General features: G+C 38.9%; 1 protein-coding gene across 1 annotated transcript in view; it reads right to left on the bottom strand.

The window, feature by feature from the left end:
- Window positions 1-26,857, bottom strand: part of MAMDC2 (MAM domain containing 2) — a 133,373-nt gene that overhangs the window by 25,621 nt on the left and 80,895 nt on the right. Inside the window, exons 7-9 of the mRNA XM_033124176.1 lie at window positions 24,171-24,264; window positions 17,969-18,112; window positions 14,792-15,057 (exon numbers count right to left, since the gene is read on the bottom strand). Coding sequence (XP_032980067.1) covers window positions 14,792-15,057; window positions 17,969-18,112; window positions 24,171-24,264 — 504 coding nt within the window. The remainder of the gene's footprint in view (window positions 1-14,791; window positions 15,058-17,968; window positions 18,113-24,170; window positions 24,265-26,857) is intronic.

The following is a 26,857-nucleotide window of genomic DNA, read 5'->3' as shown; positions in this document are numbered from 1 at the left end:
GAACTGGACACAACAGATGTATCACATTTCCTCACTGCATAATGTTCCATTGGCTAGAACTTCCTGGGTTTTTTTGTACATTCCAAACAATCTGTGAACTGCCACAGTGGGTAAAGTGAAAATGCTAAAAATGTTCTGGATAACTATGGACCACTAGGTTGTTCCTATCTGAGAACTCTTCCCACACCTAGAATACTAGCCAGACCACATGATGTTCTGTCTGATAAAAGGTCCACAAAGTCAGTCAGCTATGGACTATGTTTGAATTATGGCCTCAAGCCTCGACTCTGTTTGGCAGTTGTCTATAAGCATTCCAACACAAAAGAAACATGACAAGATCTGCTATTTGGTCTAACACATTGGATTTTCCACCCTGCAATAAATGCTGACAATGTCAGCTTCTATTCTTGCGCCACCATCTTACATTGTGAGGGCTACTTGAGGTGGAGAGATTATTTTAGGGCAGCTGGTGACAGGGCAAGCTGAGTGGATGATGGAGCCTGGTGGACACAAGTCAAAGAGAAAGGCAAACATCTTGGTCTGTTCTGAAGGACTCTGTCCTTGGGTCCAGTTAAGAATGTGATAAGCTGGAATTGGCCATAGTCTAAATTCCTGAGGGATTATCCTCTTGTTTATTTATAGATCTTTTTTTAAAAAAGAATGTTTATTTCATTTTAGGCAGTACGTATCTCAAAGCAGGTAGGATATCTCTAAACTGGGGGGAAATATCTTAGGCAACTTGAATGTACAATATCTATTTGATAGGGAAGAAGAAGAGGACAAAGTAAAATGATATCCCTTAGGCAGGCATTCCTGATTTTATGCAAATCTCTGAAAAGTAAGGGACAAATTAGATGTGCGTAAATCAATTTGTTTCTGTGTACTAAAGGTTCCAGTTTTTAGGTACTGGTGATACTTTAACATTTTTGTTTTGATAGAGAGTATTCCTTGTTGAGGAAACTTACCTAGATTAACTCTGGAAATACAGATAAGTAGTGAACGGAGAGCTGTATAAATAAATAATTTGCAAACAAATAATTTTAAATCTACTCAAGGAAGGATCAAAAATAGTACTTAACTTTTTATCATTCTAAAAGTAGAAATTGTACATGCTAATTTATCTATAGCGGGGTGTTCCAATCTCAGCATTAGTGACATTTCGGGCCTGATAATTCTTTGCTGTGGGGGCGCCCCTATGCATTGTAGAATGTTAAACAGCAACCCTGGTGTCTGCCCACTAGATACCAGTGTCACCCCCCACGTCATGACAATCAAAAATGTCTCCTTCAGACACTGCCAAAAATCCTGGGGTTGGGGTGTATAGCAAAATCTCCTCTGGTTGAGAACCACTGGTCAAGGGTGGTAGAAAACTGCTGTTCGGATTATGAAACCCTGCTTCCTAAATTCCTATTCTGTGGCGTCTCTGTGCTGGGCACGCTCAGATTTCTTACCTCAGTTTTGGATTCACTGTCAATTTCAACCTATTTATTCCTCCTGGTCAGAACAGGATGATTGCTTTGTTTTAAAAGTGGACTAGACTGAGGTAGTTTTCTCTTCCTCTGCACATCACTGGGTGGTGGTTCTAAGAAACAACAAACTATCCTAAAGCCCTAGAAACAACAGGCAAAGGAAGAAAAAAACACGGGGGGATGCACTACCACTCAAACTGAGTAATCATCCCAGAGATCATTAGGTTTTACTGCTCCAATTTCCTACTTCAGAAAACTGCATTGTTGAAGGGCAAAAGAATCTCTTCTTTGTTTACGTCTTTCTCCGTTTCAAAAAAAAAAAAAAGATTTACTCCCTCAAAATAACATACTGTCAAGCAGGAGATCCTAAAAAGTAACAACAAACTTTCCTCAGAGTATACAATTTTAACTCTCTTCCAAAGTTTTTGTGGTGGCAGGGAAAGCAGTGGGGTTGTGAGAGGGCCTGCATAGAAACCCACACAGTGTTAGTCAGCGGGGCTATCCTGCTAGACCGCCCCTAGACCTGTAAAAGTCCATACAAGTTCCCAGGTAAAGCACCTAGGAAAGAAAAAGTAGAAAAACAGATATGTCAGGAACTTATTTCCCCAAACCAAGTCAGGTTGGATTTTTTTTTTTTTTAATTAGGATTACTGATTTTAACTTTATGAAGTCGCATAGTTTAAGGGCTTCCCAACACAATGAATAGGATTTTGCTGAGGGAGGGAAGAAATCAAGCTTTGTAGGGAGCTGTGGAATATACAACCACAAACCTTTGTTGTACAGCTAAAAAGGATTGTCTGTATTCAAGAACTAAACACCAGCTATGTGAACTGGTTTTTCACTGTCTTTTTTCTTTCAGTGTCTTTTATAGTAGTTTCCATGGCCTGCTGGATATACATAGTTAGTTGGTCAGATTGTTGGGTTACTCCACCACCTACTTTACTAACTACATAGCCCCAGTAGGCCTATAATTAGTATGTGAATGACAGTTTGCAGAAATGTCCTTTTAACTTCCCACAGGAACATTTCAATTCCATGCCAACAATACCATAAACAATACCATGCTCACAAAACAAACCTAGTTAGGCTCTTCCAAGCGGTGGACCTCAGCAATTTACCAGGGGATTGATTCTGGATTAAATTTAACTTTTCTTCTGATGAGGTTAAAATCCTTTGACATCACTCGTGCATATAAATTTGGATGTGGTGACTACAGAGTAGTTGGAATAATTATTCACAAAATTACTATAATCCCGTTAGTGACAATCCAGAGCCTTTCATTAGCATGGTATTGTGGTATTGACACCATTGCAGGATATACTATATAACGCAATTGCATTCATTTAACTGATTGACACATTAAGTTGTAATAGAAGTTTTAAAATACAAAGACACCAAGTACAACAAAACAAAAATTCTAATATTAATACACTTGGCTAAAAGGATAACATTTTCACAGATCCCTAAAAGATAGGCTGAGGGGAGCTTTATCTAGAAAAATGAATATGAGCATTTTTAGACAGCCATGTTTTAGGAAACAGTTGCTAAACTGTAATAGCATGCCTCCTGCAGATACTATATTAAGTCTTCCGATCCCACAAAAGGCAGAATGACGTGTTTTTAAATGTCTTTAACTGACCAACACTTTTTTCGTTCCTAAAAGCCCCATCTGTTTTGTTTTTCTCTTTTTTTAAAGTCTCATCTGATTTAATTCAGTTTTTGGCTTTGGCAAGCAACAAAGATTGACCTGCTTCCAGCTTCTCTCAGCGTGAGTCTTTCCGCTCACGGGAGCCTTCCATTCTGGGGTAGAAAGAATGCAGTGGTAGAGTTGCAGATCTACAATCCAAGTTTTTCATTGCTATTTTGTTGGCTAATATCCAGATTAATACCTGGTTACTATCCAGATCTCTCAACTCATTGATTTCAGAAATCTCCATTATTTTCAAATCTTTTGGTCACTGTAAAGGAAGGGAAGATTCCAGAAGAGACCTCAGAATCCTTTTTTAGAATGAGGAAAAGGCCCAGTGACCCTGTGATATGATCCCAAGGCCACAGCCAGCTGCACACCCAGCCATGAACATCACACTCCGAATCTCCGACAGAGCGTATGTCATTCTATCAACTTGCTCATTGTCTCCTTTTGGTTTAGGTGGTTTAAAATATAATTCTGAAAGGCTTGAAACTTCCCCAATTAATAGCAGTGGACCAAACATGTCTTCGACTTGTGTTTGCAGCCAGCTTCCTATCGTTTTGCCTTATGTCTGTTTATGAAGAGTTTTTGGTCACCTGGTACCAGTACCTGAATCTTACATAGATCCTGGCTGAATTTCAGGAATGGCAAATGCTGAAATCTTTTCTCTCAGTCGGTAACCTCTCCCCTCCATAGCCGGTGGGCACTCACCTCAGTGATGTCCTACTTTCCGTTAGCTGAGGACCCTACCTCCTGTTCCATACTGAAAATTTAGGCTCATAGGAAAGAATCCCCTCAAATCTCCACATCCACACCTACAACCTTATCTACATTTGGACCCATTTTCACTTCCTTTCCTTGTTTTTTGGGAGCAAGGTCTGTCCGACTGCTGAGATTATGCTCTTCTCATTGTGGGACACAGATAATTTAATCCCACACCATTAATGCTGAGGATCCAAATGGAAAATAAACGTGAAAAGCCTCTGAAAAAACGAACATTAGAAAAAGGTAAGATGGTATCATTTTCAGCGTTTAGAGTCTATTTCCAAACCTAATAATGAAGATGCTATTATGTATAATTATTCCATAAACCTTTCATCATCACTGAAGGAAATTACACTTGACTGTCTCCCTGCTTTTTATGTACTCTCTTCAAGGGGCAGGTGTCTTGAAAAAAACAATGTTGCGTGGACATACAATACCCACACAGTGTTAGTCAGACTTAGTCAGTGTTAGTCAGGGTTGCCTTTTATCTCTGGTCTGCCTCCCTTAGAGAAGATCCCTGGTTAAATACTTTCCTGACTAATATAATGTAATGCAATGACCAATTTGATTTTCAAGTCCAAGGATGGACATCATAATACAGCACTATTGTTATGGCTCACTTGGATAGAGATATAAAAATGGCAATCCTCACAGAAGACATGCAGAATGCAATCAATAAACAGCAAAAAAGGGAAAAATCTTGATTTTTGTCTTGACCCTCAAGGGCTGACCCCAGCTCCGGATGAATTTCTCCTGGGTCAGGAGAAGACAACAGATACTTTAGCAGTGCCCTGCTCATACCCAAGCAGGAATACTAACTTTGTTGTACACTTGTCAGAGACATAGAGACAGTTGTTGGCCTTATTTTCGTTGATTCCAAAGGCAAAGTGTAGATCCTTGACTTGAAGAGCTATGGTTAAAGCATATATAACATTTTAGCTATTGTCACAACTTACGTAACCATCCCCTACTGATAGATAACACTGCAGTTTCTAATTTCTCAGTATTACAAATATTGCTGTGATGAATATTGGTAGTTAAATCTTTGCACATAACCATGATTGTTTCCTTATGATAAACCCCTTAGAAGTATAATTGTTATGCCAAAAGGTATACGTTTTGGGGGCTTTTTTTTGATACATATAATTGAAATGTCATCTAGAAAAATTACATCAATTTATCCTCATACTAAAGATTATGAGAATCCTTATTTCCTTGCATCCTCACCTCTCTGGGGTAATGTTTTATATCTATAAAAAATATATTATATATTTTTAAGTGTTCATATATATAACTCATATGTACATATACATATTTTATATATATATAAAATGTAAAATAATATGTTATATATTATATATTATACATTATATATATATTTTTTTGGTACAAAGTGAAAGATTTATTTTTTAATTAGTAAACAGAACAATACAAACAGTATATAGTATGAGTACAGCTATTAATACAAACATCACACTCTAGATTATTATATTTTAAAAAGATCTTTATCCATTTGATAGATAAAAAACTTAATATATTATTAATTTTTAAGTTTTTGATTATAAATAGGTTTGGATATGTTTGTACATTCCAGTAGTATTTATTTCTTATGGTTTATATATATAGCATATATTGTATATGTATATTGTATATTATATTATATTATATATATCCATTGTCTGTTTTCCTATTGCTTAGTTCACCTTTTGCTTATTGACTTATTAGAGTAAATTTATATAATAACTGTATTAAGTTTGTCATATATGTTGCAACCTTTCTTTCCTGGCTTCACATTTGCCTTTTTTCAGGTATATCTATTAGGCAATCATTACTTGGAGGATGAAACTAAGGGAGAACCGAATGTCTTGGTTTGAAGACTGAGATGAAATAGGCAAGCCACAAATAGTAATGCATCCTTGAGCATTGTTTAGATACACATGTAACCTGACACTGGACAGAAAATAGAAGCTGGTGGCCCATCAGTGGTATGGTGGGTGATGTCACAGGGAGCTGGCTTGTGGACTGCCTGGAGAGAGACTACTAGGGGTAGATACTGAAAAAAAAACAGCAGAAAATGGCCAGAGAAAGTCATACAAGAGGAGAAAAAGATGCAAAAGGAAACAAGGTATTATTTCCCGGGTGAAAGTGGAGAGTATTAACGTTGCATTGTCAACTTCCAAGTAAGTGAATTAAGCTTATTGTACCAAGTCTTTGAGCTCAGATGTACCTACCTGGTCTATGAGCTCAGAAACCAAGAAGATCCCTAGAGAAACTCAATGTGAGTATCAAAAAATAATGGTGCCCCATCCAATAAAACTTAAGAAAAGAATCCCTAACAGTGTAGCCATTTTAAGGCTGTGAAATACTCACACAATTGGGAATTGGGAAGTGTGGTGGGAAGTCATGTCTTCAGGTTCATAAGCAATCCTTGGAATAAATGTTTGTTTAATTAAGCTTATTAATAAAACTATGGGGAAAGAATGCCTATTCTTTCTTTTTCAGGTATCTCAATGGTGCTGGGAGGACAAATGTGATAATCCAGCAATATTCCATGAAATTAATTCCTCTGGAAAGTCATGAAGGAATGCACTGACATAAACACTCCACCTGTGTAAACTGAATGTTAGCAACTACCAGTGGTGCTAATCAGTCTTTCCAGTCATTTCCTCATAAGCTGACATGAAATGCAGAAGCCCTCAACAAATACCTGAAAGGAAATGAAAAAGAACAAAAACCAGAGTATCTCAACCTTGCCTTACTCATATTTAAAGCAATTTAGAAATCCAGCACTGACAACAGATACTGAGTGTAACTTGAAAAACTCCAGAATGGCTCCTTTTCCATACTTAGCCCCTCTATTCAATTTTACATCAAAATTTATTCCACTTAACAGAATAATTTTCCATGCTTTGTGTACAGAAGCACTCTAATTTGTTCTGTAATGTATTGATTATCTTGTCAATAATTAATGATCTTGCTATTTCTGCTTTGTACTCAGCTGCCTTGCTTTAATTATGCTGGGGCATTGGCATCCTGTAGCAGCTCTTCCCGAGTGTTCCCAGACATCATGAAATGTGACAGGAAGATGATCTCTCATGTATCTTGCCTACACATTGGTTTTCGGGTTCTTCAATCCTTTCATAGCCAGGTATCTTGTTATTAAATAGTCACCCATTCATAACTCTCTCTAGAAATTTCCTAGACTTGCTCTTCTATTTGATGAACTTCTAAGCACTGCCTTTAAAAATTTCAGAACCCTAGATATTTTACGTCTAGTTTCATTTGCACTATTAAAGGACAAAGTTAAAAGGAAGATTTTAAAAGCGAAATCCAAATCACAGATTTAAATTTCATTGATATGTTTTTTTCCTAAAAGGAGATAATTGTAAGAGGAAATAAAGAAATAGAGAAAGCTCTCCACAAGAACGGAGCTGCACAATACCAAAAGACAGTTCCTGACATTAAGATGCCTAAAAATAAAATAGAAAGTAGAAGAGGCTTAGCGGTCATCTTAAAACAGGTGCTTATTTCATAGAGAGGTTACATGACAATCTGATCTACATAGTTAATGTCAGAGTCAAGACGTAAAGCCAAGTCTTCCTATTCCAGACACAAATCTCATTCTAACATGTAAAATTCAAGTTAATGACTTACAAAAGATTCGAAGAGGAAGGGGTGCTTGAGATGGACTTTGAGAGAAGGATAGCATTTTCTCAGACATGATGATTCCCGCAGCAAGACCAATGAGATAAATAAACCCTTTGAGGGAGCACTGGGGGAGAAAGGCAGAGGTCAGAAGGTGAGGATTTTTGGAATGAGAAACTGCACTGGAGAATAGACAATAAATGAAACATTTTTCCAGAAGTTTGAAGACTACAGGAATGGGATAGGGTGGCAGCTCAAATGTGTACAAAGGTGAAAAGAAGGTTTGTTCATTTGTGTGACCAACATATTGTGGCAGTGTGGAAAGGACTAATGGAGATTGAAGATTTATGACACAGGGAATAATTTAAGAAATAAGGTCCCAGAGAAGGAAGGAGGGTGAAATCAAATGTATCTCATTGGACGGATGGGTTGATTTTGACTAAGAGCAACAATAATACTACTACATCCTTTGTGAGATTCATCGAGTGACAGAGACAGGTGAGGATTCAGAAAGGAACAGAATTGAAAGGGCTTGTGTTGAATGCCTTCATCCTTTTGGGAGATGAACCCATGAGGTCATATCCTAGGAATGAGGCAGGGAGAATCAAGTTGGAAACTTGTGAGTGAAAATGGATCTGAACATCTGAGTGGGGTATGAGATGGGAAGTCAACTAGGGAGGAGATGAATAAAAAGGCTTTCCCTGCAACATGGAGGGCACAGAGGAGATTAGTTTTATTTTCTTCAGTTGTGCTGAGAAACCCAGGTAAAAGAAGATGGAATGAGTTGCTAAGGATTCCCAGGAGTTAAGAGGACCAAGGTGGAAGAAGCCAGAAGCACCTGGGGGAGCAGAGCGTGTGATGCAGAGTGAGCACATCCTTGACAAGAAGCTGAATGGAGGCTGGGAAAAGCTGTGTTGGGTGACAGGGAAATGATCAGGAAAATTGAGAGGGCTGGTGAAATCTCACATGGGGCTTTGGGTGTAGGAAAATGCCATGATGCAAGCATGGGAAGTTTTTTCAAAGGGAAGAATCACACTTTTTGGTTTTAATAAGTGTTATCATAAAAAGCCCCAAACCAGACTTGGTGTCCTTATTTCCACACCAGCTGGGTATTCTTGCTTTTAAGTGTTCACACTGAAATTTCGTGCAGAAGAAATTGCTCAGGTGCTGGGCCATAAGAGATTATAGTTTATACACCCCAAAGGCAGAAACACATAATCTTATTTTGATGGATTTTTGTTATTCTTCCTTGCCATCAACACACATTTATTGACAGTTCAGTTCTCTTTCTTAACTACTGAGTAACCACTCTGTTCCAGAAATTGTGTTCACATTAGAAATAAAAAAATAAATACATAAAACATGGATCTCTGTTCTCCAGAAGCTTACAGTCTGGTTAACAAAGATAGGCAGGCAAGTAGACAACTTCAATATGATGCATGAACTGCTATGAAAGTAGATTAATGCTAAGAGGGGCCACATAAGACAAGGTTTCTGTGTCAAGTTCTCTGAGGGAGTTGCCACCTTAAACAAGATTCTTTAATACAGAGCTTATCAGAGTTTCTAATATGCATTGTGCATTGTGAATCTTCATATGTGTATATGGAAGAATAGACACCTAGTATGCAAAATTTCCCCAGTTCATTTGACCACAGAACCTCTTTTCAATGGAACAACTCAAGAAACTTGTACCCCATGAGATATACCTTGAAAAATGCTGACCAAAGTTTCTTGCTAGGTGAAAAAAAAAATGTATTTGAATTTTTTCAGATTGGCCAGATGGGGGTTTTCTCCAAATCCATAAATGACTTTTGAAGTTTATTTGCTTTTTTAATCCTCTAATAGAGTAAAGATGTAGACTTAGAAGAATTTACCGTGAAAATATTAATGACTGCTGAGCTGATCATTAAGCTAGACTGGATGAAACAGAATGCCTGGTCATTCTCTCATTTATGGGCCATTTAACCTTTTTTCTCCAAAAGAAATATTTAATGAACACAATATTGAGTTCCTCTCAGTGCTTCTAATTAATAGACCACTTAAAGATTTTTGTTAAAGAGAAAACTAGCTTCAGGCCAGGAGATATTTCAGGACCTAATATACATGCTACAGTGACCAAGCATAATGTTAAAATAAGGATTTAAATACATGAAGGCTAGCGTTCTATCGTTATGAAATTTCTGACGACTCACTAATCTCTCCTGACATTTGGCTTTTAGTGAAAAGCATTTTGGAGTGAATTGTTGCCTCTCCTTACTATCCTCTCTAGTGTACTAAAGTCTCAAGGTAACTCTTGATTACCTGCTCTCTATTTCGTAACATCCTGGGGAAAAACAGATCAGTAAAACCATTTCATGATTCCTGCCCTTTTGTAATGTTTCTAAAACCTTAAACATTTATTTTCAGATGTTCATGATATGTAAAAGCAGCCATTTCATTAAGAAAGTCTAGTAGTATTAAAACAAAGATTTAACTCTAACCTGATTTTCAGTTTACAGAATACTTCACAGCAAAAATCAAGATGTAGAAATATCCATGTACAAAAGAGATGTTACCTTGAAACCTTTCGAGCACTCTTCTCGCTCTCTATCCTTCTCTCTCTCCACCTACATTTCATAAATGCTAACTATGTGACAGGTGAAAATAATGTTCATGAAAGCAGGTTATACCAACAAATAATGCAAATGTAAGGGATTGTTGTAGTTACTATCTTGAATACACACCATAGTCAAACATATCTGCCAAACATTTCCACCAGTGAAAATTAGTACCAGGTGTGGTTTAAATTCAACTATATGGCTTTTGAGTAAGGGAATGGGTGTGAAAATGCTGCCATTTTCTTTCTTGAGTTGGGCTCTGACTAATTACACTCGACTGGCTTTAGGACTGGGGTGGTGAGAACATGAAACAAAGGCAGGGAAGGTTCTCCCCCACAGTGGGAATAGCTCTGCATCTACGTGCTCACTTCTAGTACAACATGACCTTGGGTTAGTCTCACTATACATTCTAGGATGCCAGAGGCACTAAAAGCAGATACTTTATCTCCTTTTGTGTCATAAGAATTAAATGTTATAAGAATTAAATAACAGAAGGTGTCTATGCCCCAAGGCCCATTGGGGAGCCTCACTTTCTCCAGCCGTATAGGAAGCCTCCCCCAAGAATAAAAAATTTGAGCACCAAAGGATACCTGCTCCAAAAGGCAGTCTTCCATATTGGATAGGCCATGGTCCAAATCCTAGCTCTGCCACTTATCAGCCCTAGAAAGTCCGCTCATTCTTTCTTTTATTTGTTCATGTTCATTGTTCTTTCATTATTCTTCTATTTATTCACTGACCACATATGTCTAAACCAAATTTATTGAGCAAAAAGTTACTGATGATCTACTTTGTACCAGGCACAGTGTTAGATGCCGTAGATACAGAAATAAACAAGACTGATGCGGTCCCTGTTCTCATGAAGTTTATATTTTTATGAGAGAAGAGAGATGGACAATGAACAACTTGGGCATCAGCATTTTAAAAGCTTCCCAGGTGATTTTAATGAGAGTCGACAACCACTGCTCAAAAGTCAGAACCGGACAGTCATCCCACAGGCAATTATTGAGCATCAACTGTGTGCCAAGTACCTTCTAGGTTTTGGGTTACAGATGAGAAAAGTAAGAAAGAAAGAAATTAAAAAACTGACTACGAGAATATTATTCAGCCATAAAAAAGAATGAAATTTTGCCATTTGTAACAATTGTGCTAAGGCATTAAACTAAGTGAAATAAGTCAGACAGAGAAAGACAAGTACTGTATGATCTCATTTATATTTGAAATCTAAAACAAAACAAAACAAAAACTCAAGAGAACAGATTGGTGATTGTCAGAGGTAGGTGTGGGAGGTGGGGGAACTAGGTAAATGGGAACAAAAGGTACAAACTTTCAATTATAAAATAAATAAATCCTGGGGATGTAATGTACAACATGGTGACTGTAGTTAATAATGTATTGCATATTTGTGAGTTGCTAAGAGAGTAGATTTTACGAGTTCTCATCACAAGAAAAAAAATTTTGTTACTATGTATGGTGATGGATGTTAACTAGACTTATTGTGGTGATCATTTCACAATATATACAAATGTCAAATCGTTATGTTATATACCTGAAACTAATAAAAATGTTAGTTATATCACATTTTATATTATATTATGTATTATATTGTAATTTTATTGTATCAAATATTATATAATATATTAATAATACATTATAATTACTATATTATGTTAAATATAATAATATATGATACATTAGTATAATATTTTTATGTTAGTTATATGAAGGTCAGTTATACATCAATTAGAAAAACTAAGATGGCAAAACCAGTAAATGGAAGAATTAGGATTTCAAACCAGAGACTCCTGTGTCTGCGCTCCTATTCACTGTGTTATACTGTCTCTGAGAGGACGAAGGGGAGACCTACGAGGCCCAGGGAACCCTAACCTATTGTGGGGAGTGGGGCCAGAGAAAGATTCTCTGTAGAAGTGAAATTTAAACCCTGATTGAATTAAGAGGAGTCCAGGCAGAAGAAACAGTGTGCAATGACCCAACGTAAGAGACAGCAGTGTGCTCCAGGAACTGATTGTGCAGTGCAATTAAAATGGAGAGAGCAAGAGGGGAAGCTGGGGAGGGGACTGATACCAGAGTATGCAGAGCTCTTTCCCTAAGAGTAACCGGAAACTTAAGGGTTTCTGCAGGGGGGTGGGCTTCCTCATGAGAACTCTGCTGCCCAAGGAGCACAAACTGGAGGGGGGCAAGAGTGGATTGCAAGTGGGCTTGGTTTTCAATTTCAATTTCAGAATCAACTTATAGAGCAATGGTTCTCATCCAAGGATGGTATGGCATCTCTGGGTCATTGAGAAATGTGTGCAAATAATTTGGGTTTTTGCAGTAACTGTAGATGTTAAATAACCCAATAATGTGAGGTATGGCCCCCACAAAGGTAGAACTGTCCTCTTTCCAAATGCCAAGGGGGCTCACACTGGGAAATCCAGCCATCGGCAAAGCCAGATGGCTTCACTGGGGGAGTGTAAATGTTATAAGCCATGACAATGTAAAAGCAATTGTGGAGCTGAGAGACTTTGAAAAGTGGAGCAAACAGGTGAAGGAAAATGTTGGGGTTAAAAATGTATTCATCTTTCATAGTGGGATGTTAAGAGACAGGATCTGAAGTTTATGGGTCCAAACGTAGATAGTTAAGTGGATTAAAGTTACAAAAGGAACTGACAGAAAAGTGAAAAATAAAACATAACTAGAAATTGGGAGGATGAGAGAGAAAAGGAGAAGAAATGGTATAAATAAGCTAAATTCCTTATCTTTCATAGCAGAGAGTCAGCAAATTCTGTTAAGGTTAATGAATCGAGAAATGGAGGTGGCAATACAGCATTTAGAATTATAGAGGAAACCATTAGAAAATCAGGGAGAAAACCATCACAAAAAGAAGTGGAATTGGAGTTTGAGTTCAGGGATGGGGAGTGGTAAGGGAAACTCTGACTTTTCATTTTATCCCTTCTCTGAAATACTGTTTGTATGTTAATTCTACCTGTGTAGGTTACATAAGTCAGTAAACTTCAGTTTCCTGCCTTACTTACTGCCTCTACGGTGGATGTCAAATGGTCTCTCACTCTCTGAGGAGCTGGTTTCCTTTAGCAGGGGCCTGCCAAAACTGTGGCCCACCTTTAGACGTGTGTCCAGAGTTTTGTAGTGTTGACCTGCACTACCTCTTCATAGGCATTGGGGCCAAATCCATAACTACTGTGTTTTCCCGAAAATAAGACCCAGCCGGACCATCAGCTCTAATGCATCTTTTGGAGCAAAAATTAATATAAGACCCGGTCTTATTTTACTATAACATAAGACTGGGTCATAACATAACATAACATAACATAACATAACATAACATAACATAACATAATATAATATAATATCGGGTCTTATATTAATTTTTGCTCCAAAAGACGCATTAAGAGGTGATTGTCCGGCTAGGTCTTATTTTCAGGGAAACAGGGTAGTTCCTTCTGAGGCTATAAGAACTTCCCTGCCCCTACTGGGTCTCCATCCATTTTCCCTTAAGCGGTTGGGGAGGAAGTGTGCAGTTGCTGGGAAGGTTGGAGGTCAGCCAAAGAAGTAGCAAGCAAATTCTCTAGGGCACCCTTATTTGCTGGGGGGCTTGCTTCCATTCCATGGGAGTCAGGTAAGAGCAGGGACTCATTCTAAAGAAGTGGGCAGATTCCTAAACAACCCATGTGTTTGTGAGTAGAGGATATGGGGGGAGAGGGTAAAATGGATGGGGCCGGAGTTAGAATCCAGCATGCTATGAACCTTAACCGTCCAAACACCAGCTCAGTGGAGCCTCTATTTGTCACTGTTTTTTATATGTCCAATTGGTAGAACCAATCCTCCATATTTCTATAAAGCCCTCCTATCAGACAATGAGATGATATGTTGTTAGTTTCTTATTCATATATGTATCTGTATATAAATTTTCTGTCATCTGTGATCTCCTGAAGGGTAGGAACTGAGCCTCATCCATCTTTACAGTCCCTGCCCTGAGCATATACCTAATAAATGCTGGTTGAATAAAGGAATAAATAAGCAAATGGATGAATGAATAAATAAATGAAAGCCAAATGAAATACTTATTATAACCCTCTCCCCTTTAAAACCATTAGCAAAACAGGGTATAGAATACAACAAAAATTCCATTAATTTCTGGTGTATCCCTAATTGTGTGAGTGTGATGCAGGTCTGCTTGTGTGTGTGTGTGTGTGTGTGTGTGAGAGAGAGAGAGAGAGAGAGAGAGAGAGAGAGAGAGAGAGAGAGAGAGAGAGAGAGAACCGTGGCTTCACACTAAAGTTTAGCTGTTGAACTTGGATTGTTCACATATTCCGTCTTTGGACTATTCTCAGGGAATCTAAGAAATCAACAACAAGCATACTCCCTAGGTGGCCATGATTTCAAGACACAGAAAACTGAAAAGAACCGAAGGATGTAATTGTGCAGGGCTGGGGATAGCGTGGGGCTGTCAGCTTGAATGGAAGAAAAAGCACACATCACCAGTTGACAATCATTAAACAGACATTCAGTCCCACAACAGCAAATGAACAAAGGACTGTGCAGCTAATACCCACTTCCCTCCGAAGGCAATTCCCTGAATCCCCAACCAACGTTAGGTTCTATCGTACCTTTGTGGGCATGGGCTTCTTAAAGGTGATTTCTGCTTGCAACCAAACACCTCGTGGGGACTCCAGCACAGACCACATCTTCTCCTGAACCACGTGGTTCTCTTCAAAGATATAAACGGCTAGGGTGTCACTCATTTTTAAAAACCCATAGATGGCATAATAAAAACGTAGACAATACTGCAAGTTTCCCGGCAGGGAGGGACCGTAGAGCCTTCCAATGTAGCCAGGCTGAGAAGTAAACTTTGTGTTGGCCAGCAAGTAATACCCTGCAAACAGGACAAAGCAGTCAATGCATTAGCAATGAAACGTTTAAATAATCTAGCCCGGATTATTAAGTGAGAAAATTTCGTTAAAGCAGTGGAATTTGTCAAAAGACTGTTTCCATAAGCTTTAAACGATCAAGCATTTTGTACTCTCTGTGGTTTCATAATAGAATATACGTATGTGACTCTATTACCAATAAACCTCCAATTCTAAGTAAACTTTATGAAGAAGTATAGATTTCCAACTGCATTTGCACAGATTCTGGTCATCAATTAGGATCGATACTTTCCATGACCATGGGTCAACCAGTTGATTGAGACTGAATACCCAAAACTGAGGCACAGTGAACGTAAAGCTCAGAGCAGGTCTTTCTTCATTGCTGCAGTGATCAGTGGAGATGGAGAGATTACAAACTGGCCTAGCAGCCCTGGGGGTGGAGGGGTTGTGTGTCTGAGCAGAGCTGAATACCCTCTTGGTCATATGTTAAACCTGCCCGTGAAGAACAGGTTTTTAATCACATGGACCAGGTGCTGAAGATCTAAAGATTCTTCCCGTATTTTTTCTAAATAACACAAAGAAAAATAAAATCAAGGACCTTCCCTCCCACCTGTTCCACCACCCCCATGGTAAAGTTAAAACAGATCTATGTATCTTAGAAAGCCTGCACAGAACAGAAAATAATAATACAATAAGCCCTCACATAATGTCATCCATAAGTTCTGCGACTTCGTATAATGAAACCAATTTTACCATCAGCTAATTGATACAAACAAGAGTTGAGTTACTATGACATCTCATCAACATTATAATGAAACGGCATTGAACAAAAGAACATTATTGGAGGACCTACTGTATCCTACAATTTTTCTTTTCCTTTTCTGCTCCGCCCCCATCAATTTTCTTCTGGGTGCCTCAGTTTTTGCCATATAGTTTCACCCAATTATTTAACTCATTTGGCAAAAAGTTCTTTGCTTATTTCACATGAGTGATATTACAGACCAAATTGTGGACAACCCACTTTCACCCCTCCCCCAACCCCACCCCTGCATATGTTGAAGTCCTAACCCTCAATATGACTGTATTTGGAGATAGGGCCTTTGAGGAGGTGATTAAGGTTAAATGAGATTCTAAGGGTGGGGCCTTAATTCTCTAGGACTGGTGTCTTTCTAAGAAAAGGAAGAGACACCAAAGATGTTTCTCACCACATGTGCACACATCCACAGAGGAAAGGCCATGTGAGGACACACTGAGAGGTCTCCATCTACATACGGGAAGAGAGATCTCACAAGAAACCAACCCTTATGGCACCTTGAGCTTGGACTTCCCAGCTACCAGAACAGTAAGAAAATTAATTTCTGTTCAAGTCACCAATGTGGTATTTTGCTGTGGCAGCCTGAGGAGATTAACATAAGTGGCCACTCAATAGCCAGAACAATCATTTTGAAACCTATATTTATTTAATCCCTCTCTCTTCTCTACTTAAAATTTTTCAATGGCTCTCGTTTCCTTTATAATGAAACCCCCAATGCTTACCCTGGCCTGCTCCACCCATGACCTAGCTTCCTCTCTAACTTCATTTTCCTCCATTCCCCTCCCAATGGTGCAGCTACACTAACTTTCCTGTTCTCTGGAGTGTCCAGCTCTTTCCAAACTCGAGGCCTTCACAGATACTGTTCCCTCTACCTGGATGGCTCCCACACTCCCAGCTAATACCCACTTCCCTCAGAAGGTGATTCCCTGAATCCCCAATCAATATTAGTTTCTTTCTTCTATCCTCTCTCGGAGCTCGCTCTTCATTTCTCTTATAGCATTTACCACAACTTGCAACTATGAGTTTATTTGTGCATATATTTGTCTAATATTTCTCTTGTCCATTGAAATGATTGTCAGTCAGAGAGGACAGGCTTCGTACCTCATTTGCTTACTATCGTATCTCCCAGGAGTTAGTCTGGCCAAGGTCAGAACAGGTTTTTGAAGGGCCTGTATGTCTACAAGTTAGGCAACCTCTAAGAAAAGAATACAAAATTATAGGTATAATAGTGAAAAGGCCCCTTGCAAGGGTTTTCCCAGGGCCTATGCAAGGGAAGGGCCCTGAAACCTAAGCTTTATCAGCTTTCTGGTAACTTCACTCTGGTGCCCAATGTATAAGTAATCATTGAACAAATAAATGAGACACTAACCCCTTGAGAACCAGCTCTTTCCACTGATTTCTACTGGAGTGAGCTTCACAAGGGAGGCCATTAAAGTGATCGTTAATCCTTATACGGGGAGCTCAAACTGGTTTCTAAGAGTTCCTTGTAGATATATTATCCATCAAGTGCCCACCCAACATTTCCAATAGCTTTTATTCTCCCATAATATATTTTTTATTGTAGTAAAATACAAATAGCATAAAATTACCATTTAAACCATTCTCAAGTGTACAAATCAGTGGCACCTGGGACATTCACTGTACTGTACAATTATCACCACTATCTCGTTCCAGAACATTTTCATCACCCCAAAAGGAAATTCTATGCCCATTAAATAGTGACTCCCCATTTCCCACTCCCCAGCCCCTGGCAACCACTAGTCTTTCTGTCTCTATGGATTTGCCTGTTCTGGACATTTCATATCATTGGATTCTAATAGCTTTTTTTTTAAAGGTACTTCATGTAAAGTGAAGAGCAAGATAATTTCCAAAGGTTTGGCTACTTAATTAACTGGCAAATACTTTTGCTAGACCAGCAATGTGAATTACAGTTTTAAAAAATGGTCAAACACAAGATTACGAATTGTTTTTGCTTCTTTACAGCTCCCCCCCCCCCTTTTTTTTTTAAGTTAGCATCTTGGTAGGTGTGGCGTAAGAATGGTGAATGGAGCATGAATACCAACCCTCCCGCAACGTCCCACATGGACAGATTCCCGATTTACCTAAGCCTGAAGTGTGGTCACCGGCCCGATACATGTTTGGTTTTACTTTCACTCGGGTCCAGCCTGGACCTTCTTTATCTTGGTAAAAGTTGCAGAGATCTTCCTCAAAATCACAGCTTGCTTCTAATGCATTGAAAGGAATCTCTGAGCAAAGGAAAACCAAAGTTAAAGCGAGTCAAACCCGGGGATCTCAAAGGACTACATCAACTGATTGACAAATATTTGTGCCAGGGGAAACTGGAAAAGTAAAACACAACAAAATATTTTTACCCTAATGGCATGCTGACAGGTTAGTATCAAACCAACATTTCAGCATGACAGGAAAATTGTTCTTTTCCTCCCTAAAGGGATGGAAGGAAGGAGTTCTGCTCACATTCTGCATAAAAATAAGGGAGTACCGAACTCCAAAAGACATTTCCTTTCATGCTGTAAAAACTGAGAGCATTTATTCACATACTTCTTCACAATTCAAAATCCATTCATACAAAATTAAAAAGAAAGAGAAAAGCTAGGGATTTTAAGGAATTCTTAATTTCCCTCTAAGACAGTTATTTTAGAAATATTTTCCAGAAATAATTTTCCTTTGCTGATAAAACTCTATTTCAGAAGCGCAGCTGTTGTCTATTTATAATTGACATTAGTACCGTCTTTCCCCGAAAATAAGACCTAGTCGGACAATCTGCCCTAATGCATCTTTTGGAGCAAAAATTAATATAAGACCCGGTCTTATTTTTCTATAAGATATTTACTTATAGAAAAATAAGACCGGGTATAATATATAATATAACATAACATAACATAACATAATATAATATAATATTATATGACTGGGTACAATATAATATAATATAATACTGGGTTTTATATTAATTTTTGCTCCAAAACACACATTAGAGCTGATTGTCTGGCTGGGTCTTATTTTCGGGAAAACACGGTAGTAGTAGCTGATCTTCTGGAAGAAAATCATTACTTAGTATACAAACCATGCTGTTCAAAAAGACACACCAATTCTGTCACCCATACTGCTATCATTTAAGGCTTTTGCTGAGTTCCAGTATCATCTTATCTTGGTCTATAAATATCACCTCATCCCAGATTGCCTGGAGGGAACGGAATAAAATATATTTCTGCTCTTTCGAGAATAACTTGGTCCTAGCAACAAGTGATTGCAAACCTCACTGTTCAGATTGCCCTCTGAGCCCAGAGGGGATATGACCCAAAGTTTGGGACACATCCAGTGTAGCCAAATGGGATCCTGTTCTGTATGCTGACACACGCTGGTCTAACCTTTTAGAGCTAGAGAGAGAGGGTACTGTTGAATAACTGGAAAATCATCTCTAGAGGAACATTTGAGTTCTGGGAACAGTGATCTGATGAAACATGAAGCAGTTTAGGGACAAAGACAATTTATCAATTTTCAAAGCAAGAAAACATTCAAGTGGGTTGAGGAGCTGGCCCAGATTGAGGGGGACGAAAGAGGTATGACAACTAAATGCTACAAGGAATCCAAGTTTCAACCTTGGTCCAGGAAAAGCAACAGCTATAAATGGCATGATTGGGGCCACTGGTGAATTGGTATATGGACTATGGTTTAGTTGATAATATTCTATCAGTGTTAAATTTCCTGAATTTTATTATTAGGCTGGAGAATGTGTTTGGTTGTAGAGAACACACACTGAAATATTCAGGGGTAAAGAGGCATAAGAGTAATGCCTGCAACCTACTTTAAATAGTTGATAAAGCAAATGTGGGAAAATGTTAATAATTTGTAGATCTGAGTAAAGACTATACTGGAGTTCTTGATAGTACTCTTGCAATTTTTTCTGAGTTTGAAATGACACAAAAATAAAGAGTTCTAAAAACACTAAATTAGAAAAAAAAAAGGAAGTGACTGATAGCACATTACAAAGAGTAGGAAGACAACCGTCCTGTATATCTGGAAACTGACTGTGTCCCAGATGATACGCCTTACGGAGTGTACAAGGAAAGCGCCTGGATGAACGCGACAGGAGAACAGGAAATGAGAATTCTCAGCTCAAAGCTGGCAGATTAGCCCACATACTGCTCTGCCCAACTCTGTCAGCAGCAGGGAGTATCTTAAGGCCATGCAAATAAAGTCTTTCAAAAGTAAATATGATGTCATACAAACAAGAATCCTTTGACATTCCCCCATCGAGATTTGACACCATGGAAAACCTCACAATGGTCTCCAGTTTTATTCACACCTCTTCTACCTAGTAATGATAAAGCAGAAGAAAATTCAAAATCTACAGATGTCTGTCTAGCTCAGAAAATGACATGGCATGCCACCAAGCCATGCTCAATGAGAACCGCAGGGCAGTGAAATTAACTCATCAGCAATATACGCCAAGGAATATACCCCTGGGTGGTCACAGGAGAACCACAGCCCATTTATTAGGTATGTAGGGGAAGGTGGGAGGTGGTATTAAAACTTGAAAGTAAGCAAGGATCCGTTCTCTCCATGGTGACAAACTGAGCTGTACAGAAAACATTTTTCTGAGGATGAGATTATAATCTTTTGCTAAATATCTAGTCCTAGATATGGATTTGTCTGGGGTCCTCAGAAAGTCTGATAAAAAGAAAATCTCAAAAACAACTCAGGCTAAATTTTTTTCACCCAGGAAGCTTCTTTTACCGTGAGATAATGGCTAATTCCTGAAGATGGGGCCAGAGGGCCTGTTTGTGGCCCAACAGGAGCTCCTGAGAGATCTAAGGTGGCTGAGAAGCCTCTACCTCACAGCTTGTTTCAGACGCAAGGATCAAGTGGCCATCTCTATTGAGCTCCTGGGGAGTGTTAATGACATATTTGAAGCACAGAAAGGAATCAGGCAGTTGGAAGGCCCTGAGCAGCAGCTAAGCAGAAAAAAAAAAAAAAAAAGTCCCTTTACGCAAGGTACCAAACAGCATTATAATGTAAGAATTCGTTAATTACTTGCTTTCTGACATTTGAACTTTTTAGAAATGAGAAGCTTTGAAGGTAATTTAATCAGATGGAGGGAATTGCAAAGAAGAGCGGTGGGAGCATTTCTCATCTTCTCCTGTGCTGGTAGAGGTCATGGAGATAACTCAGTATCAGTCCTAGAAATCTAAAAGGCTCATCAGCTCCTATGGTGCTAGAGAGATGTGAGGTGCTGTGTGCTCTTTAGGCTGTTAAACTTGCACAGTAGTTTTATTTTAGCACGGGTAAACCCGAAATCAGGCTGAAACAGCTCAAAGCTTGCTTGGGGAAGAGAGTGAGTGGAACTTGGCACCAGACCAAGGAATCAGGATGGAGCAGAGGCTGGGCCACTGACCAAGCTGCAGAGACACTTGAGGACCTCTGAGCTAAGGAAGGCTGTGGCAACTTCAGCTGTAACCAAGGCAACACTGGGAACCAGGTTTCCAACTGTACAAGAGGTCTGGGCAGTGTGTTACCAGTGAATGGTCAATATTGGGATTTAGGCCCAGGTAGACATCCTTTGAAGAGTACATCCGTGAATGTCAGGCCCCTTCCAGTCTCGGCCTGGGTACGGGGTGGACCCAAGCTCAGAGAAGAGGTTGAGCCTGCACAGGGCAGAGCAGTGAAGTTCTCACTTTGGGGGTTGGGCATTAAGGCAGGATTCCTGGAAGTGGATGTAAGGCATTCAAGGCATTTCAGGATTTACAGCCTGAAAGGAGAGCTTATGCCTATGATGTAGACTCTAGGTCCAATGTGATGGTGGAACGGAGGGAGTTTGTGGGTGGAAAACACTTTGAAAGGGAAGTGCTAGAACTCAAGGTCGGGGGAGTGGGGAGGGGAGGTCTCAATGTCCTCTGCAGCATCCTAGGGAAATACTCAGGGAGCAACATGACACTGGTGTTTAACACCTGTGAGTCTACGACAGGTCTCAGGTCGGAGAAAATGGATGAACTGTAAGCCCAACCAGATGGTGGGAACGAGATGCTTCACGTGTTGAACTCATTCCTGTCTCGGCCTACTACAGACATGAGGAAAGAGGCCAGGTCCAGCTGGGAAAAGCAGAGACAACAAGTCTGGAGTTAACCAAGATAAAGAAAAGAATGTTGGCACCTGTTATGAAACAGAAGGGCATAAACTATTTGTGAAATGCAAGATGAAGTATGAAAACTAAATGGCTCAGCTTCTAAGCCTCAGAATCTGGTTCACAGCTGCTTAATGAAAGACACAAAGCAGGCTCCAGCTTACACATTCATCAAGGCAGTGCCCTTTGCTGGTTCTCTTTAGTTTCAATCTAAGCCGCTGTCCTACAGGTAATGGATGGGAGTATTTTGAAAATTAAGTAAAAATATTAAGTCTCACGACCTAGCGTTTTCTGTGTGCCATACTCGTCTAAGACCATCACAGACATGAACTCATCAATCTTCCTGACAACACTCTAGAACAGATTCTTCCATCCTTGTCCTATAAATGTGGAAACAGAGTCTCAGAAAGGTTAATTAACATACCCAAGGTCACACAGCTTGTAAGTGGCAGAGTAGGGATGTGAATCCAAAGTCCTGTCTCTCGCGAATAACACTATGATCACGTATTTAGACCCTTTTAAAGCAAAGTTGGTGTGTTGGGAATTTCTGAAGACCAATTTGGAGCCTTGGTTAACCTAACTGTATAAAAATGTGAATCTCTGGAGGTCCCTGTGGAGGAAGGGCCTTTATTTGGGCTGGATTTTACAGACTGAGGGTCCACTAGCCAGGTATTAAGTAAAGCGTCCTTATTTTGCTGGAATCTCTCTTTCAGTTTCACCAGTCAGTAGGAAAGAGTGCACATATATTCTGTATCTTTTTAGAAGGGAGAGTGTGTCCAAACGTTATTTCTAAGGTGGCTCAGTAGATTCTGTAACTTCTTGGCTGCCTTTTCACCCTCCCCTCTACACAGTGCAGATATTGAATAAACACCTCTTCTCGTATAACTTGGAAATATAAAAGTTCAATGTAAATGCCTAGTGACAAAGGAAGACTTTCCAAAAATAATGATAAAGAGGTTGTGAAACTACTATTAACATCACTGAAATAGTATTAACTGGGATGGGATGAGAGAAGTAAAACAATTTTGGTTTCTGTGTTCTGACAAATTTGGAGACTCTTTTAATCTTTGATTATAGGTTGGATTAAATAATTTTAATGAAGATATGTAAATCAGTATGGTTATTTCTGTCTCACTAGCTTTTTTCAAAAATTGGAATTAGTAAAAAGTAACATCTGGTTTCAGCAATTTAGTAGGTTTCTCTCTAATTTTGGGGTGACAGTTTTGCTTGAGTAGAAACAAAGTAGTATTACCTTTCTCAGTCCCCCTGCTTGTAGAATATATCTGAAACTATATTAAGTTACAGATTAACTATCTTAAGTGAAAGTCAGACTATAAAGGTCAAGTTCAAAAACTTATTTTCCATGCTCCATAACCCAGAATGAGGGCTCATTAATAAGATGGGAAGACTACAGTGTTTCCCTAGGGTCTCTTAAGGAAACAAAGTCACTAAAAGGTAAGATCAATTGCATCTATCTGAGTTATCATTAATAGAGTATCATCTTTCTTATTCTAAAACATTTGTTTTCTAATTTACTTTGAATTGACTTGCTTACCGATTTTCTCAGAAAATGAAAATTTCCTCTTGTTTCCAAACACCAAGTTTATGGAAATTACAAAATTGTCCACGATGATAAAATAACTTAAGAGTTCACTTCGAAAGAGAACTTAAATTGAGTATATAATATTTAGCCAAAATCCATCATAGAGATATATACCAAATACTAACATCTTTCAACATGGGGACATTTGTAGGTCTTGGATACATAAAATTGGAAAGAGTTTCCATAATTCAACTCATAGATTTTGAGAGTTTTTTCCACCTCCCCATCCAACTGTCTATGAACCCAAGATAGCCTTTAAAGAGAAAGATGGGTAGAAAACGAATTAGTGTTACTTAATTTTCTTTTCCTAGTAGGTGGGGAAGATGACCTCAGCACATGAGGACTGGCTGTGGTGTCAGAAAAATTAGATTCACTCTGTGAGGAGAAGAAAAGAGTAATATACCAGAAAAAGGACTATTTGGTTAAATAATTATTTAAGGATGAGCTAACAGGAAAGGTGAGGAAATTAGGAAGAATTAAAGCAAGTCATGATCATAGGCATGCACTGAGAAGGAAAATTCCAAATGTGAGGAAGGAAAAAAAAAAAAAGAATGCTTACCGGTCTGATTTTGGCAGTGAACAGGAGAAAAAGAAATATCATCCAGGGCAACATACCCTCCTTTGGGACCATTGAAAGCAACTTCAAAAACAACCTGCAAATAATGATATATCCGGTAAGAGGTTAATATCCAAAATATATAAGGAACTCATACAACTTCATACAAAAAATAAATAAATAAATAAAAAGCATCTGATTGAAAATTAGGCAGAGGACCTGAATAGAATTTTCTCCAAAGAAAACATACTGAGGGCCACTAGATATATGAAAGGATGCTCAACATCACTAATCATCAGAGAAATGCAAACTAAAACCACAATGAGATATTACCTCACACCTATCAGAACGGCTGTCATCAATAAATCAACAAACAGTAAGTGTTGGCAAGGATGTGGAGTAAAGAGATCCCTTGTGCATTATTGGTGGGATTGCAAATTGGTGCAGCCACTATGGAAAAAAGAATGGAGTTTCCTCAAAAAATTAAAAATAGAACTACCTTATGATCCAGCATTTCCACTTCTGGGTATTTATCCGAAGAAATCCAAAACACTAATTCAAAAAGATACATGCACCCCTGTTTGTTGCAGTGTTATTTACAATAGCCGAGATATGGAAGCAATCTAAGTGTCCATCGATAGGCGCATGGATAAAGAAGAGGGGGTACGTATACAAAATGGACTCTTACTCAGCCATAAAAAGAATGAAATCCTGCCATTTGCGACAACATGAATGGACCTAGAGGGTATTACATGAAGTGAAATAAGTCAGACAAAGACAAACACCATATGATTTCACTTATATGTGGAATCTAAAAAACAAAATAAATGAACAAACAAATCATAAACAAACTCACAGATACAGAAAACAAATTCATGGTGACCAGATGGGGGGCGGACAAGTGCAAAAGGGGAAGAAATTAAGATGTACAAATTGCCAGTTATAAAAACAGTCACTGAGATGTAAAGTACAGCATAGGGAATATAGTCAATAATATTGTAATAACTAGGCATAGTGTCAGATGGGTACTAGCCTTATGGGGAGGGATCACTTTGTAAGTTATATTAAGTGTGTCCTCACTGTGTTGTACACCTGAAACTAATATATGTCGACTATAATTGAAAAATTTTTTAAAAAATTAAAAACCTGCAGAGGAAAATGACATATTGTTATAGGTTCACATATTTTCTGTTAGGCTTAAGTTATATTTTATTGGTGGACTTTACCCCTTCCCTTGAGTGTCAGCTAAAGCACCTAAGTCACTTTCTAATACAACTAAAGAATTTACAATTTGTATTATAAACTTCAATTAAAAAAAACAACAGGCTATTTGCAGAAAGCAGGCTAGTTCTCCCCCTGCCCTTCACAGAGAACTAAGCCCCTCTAAGTCCCTTTCCCTTTTTTATACATGGATTTCTATGTGAGGGTCCTGGACAAAGCTGCAGCAATCAATCACCTTGATGGCTAAGGCATATCAGGCCCAGAAATGCTATGCATGGATATTAGGATTTCAGCATGTGCAGGGATGTTTGAATGGTTAGAAAGAACATGGGGGTAATGTGTTCAACCCATTTAGATTTTGTCTCTTTTCTGCCACCAACTGTAATTCTATCAATCAACCACCTTCTGCCCACGACCATGGGGCTCAGGTGTGTTCAGCACAGCATTCGCCTGTGCTGGGAAAACCACCCACATGTGTAGTCCACTCTTGTGAAGTGATAGCAGGAGAAGGTACAGTTGAGCAGGCGTTGAAATGCAAATGAGCCAGGCGGGTCATGTAAATGCATGAGGTGGGCTTGCTTGGTAAGGGTGAGGACTGGTGAAACAGAGAACGCAAGCAAGCCCTGTCTAAAGGGGATGCTACTACTCAGCTTTGTCCACTGTCAACATGTGGGAATTCAGGCTGAATAGCTACCAAATTGTCACGAGGACCTCGGTTTAGATTTTTTTCACTTACAATCTTTTGATTTTTCAATGCTGGCAATTTATTAAAAAATTAAAACAAAGAAGAAAAAAACAAACAAACAAAAAATGAAACACCACTTCAGCAGCCAGGCAAATATTATAGGCTAGATTTGACCCATAGGCTCCTACTTTTCAACTTCTGAAGAGAATGGTGTCTCGAAGGCAGACAGATCAGAGTTCAAATCTCATTTTCATCACTTACTAGCTAGGTGACCTTGGGTACATGGCTAAACTTCTCAAGGTCTTGCTTTTCTTATTTGTAAAAATAGGCATAATGACACCTACCTTGTAGGGCTGTTGAGATTCAATGAGTTATGTGTATAAAGATCCAAGCAGTCGAGTGCATAATGAGCTCTGAACTAAATTCATGCCTTTCTCTCCCCAGGTTGAGCGCCTTTTGAACTCATATTCAGATTCGAGCCCAGTTAGCTACTAATTAGAAGACAGCAGGTCCCTTCTCTCTTCCAGGTCTCAGTTTCTCCATTTTTGAGAAAAAGAGTTTGGACAAGATGGCTCCTCGGGTCCCTTTAGCTTACCAACAATAACGTGGTGCCTAGACTCTGCAAAATCCAAGAGGGGCCTGGAAGTTTGTCTCCAGCAAGGTGGGAAGCACTGAGCACAAAGGGAACCGATGTGGACAGATGAGAAGGGGCAAATGAAGTTTACAAACTTAACACAGGTCCCTGACACTTAGCTTTCAAGACGCCAGCTGATAAAGAAAGTGA

The sequence above is a fragment of the Rhinolophus ferrumequinum genome, chromosome 12 (genome assembly GCF_004115265.2).
Source record: "Rhinolophus ferrumequinum isolate MPI-CBG mRhiFer1 chromosome 12, mRhiFer1_v1.p, whole genome shotgun sequence".
Classification (NCBI taxonomy): domain Eukaryota; kingdom Metazoa; phylum Chordata; class Mammalia; order Chiroptera; family Rhinolophidae; genus Rhinolophus; species Rhinolophus ferrumequinum.
The sequence above is the reverse complement of the archived record's forward strand: the minus strand, read 5'-3'. Positions and strand labels throughout refer to the sequence as shown.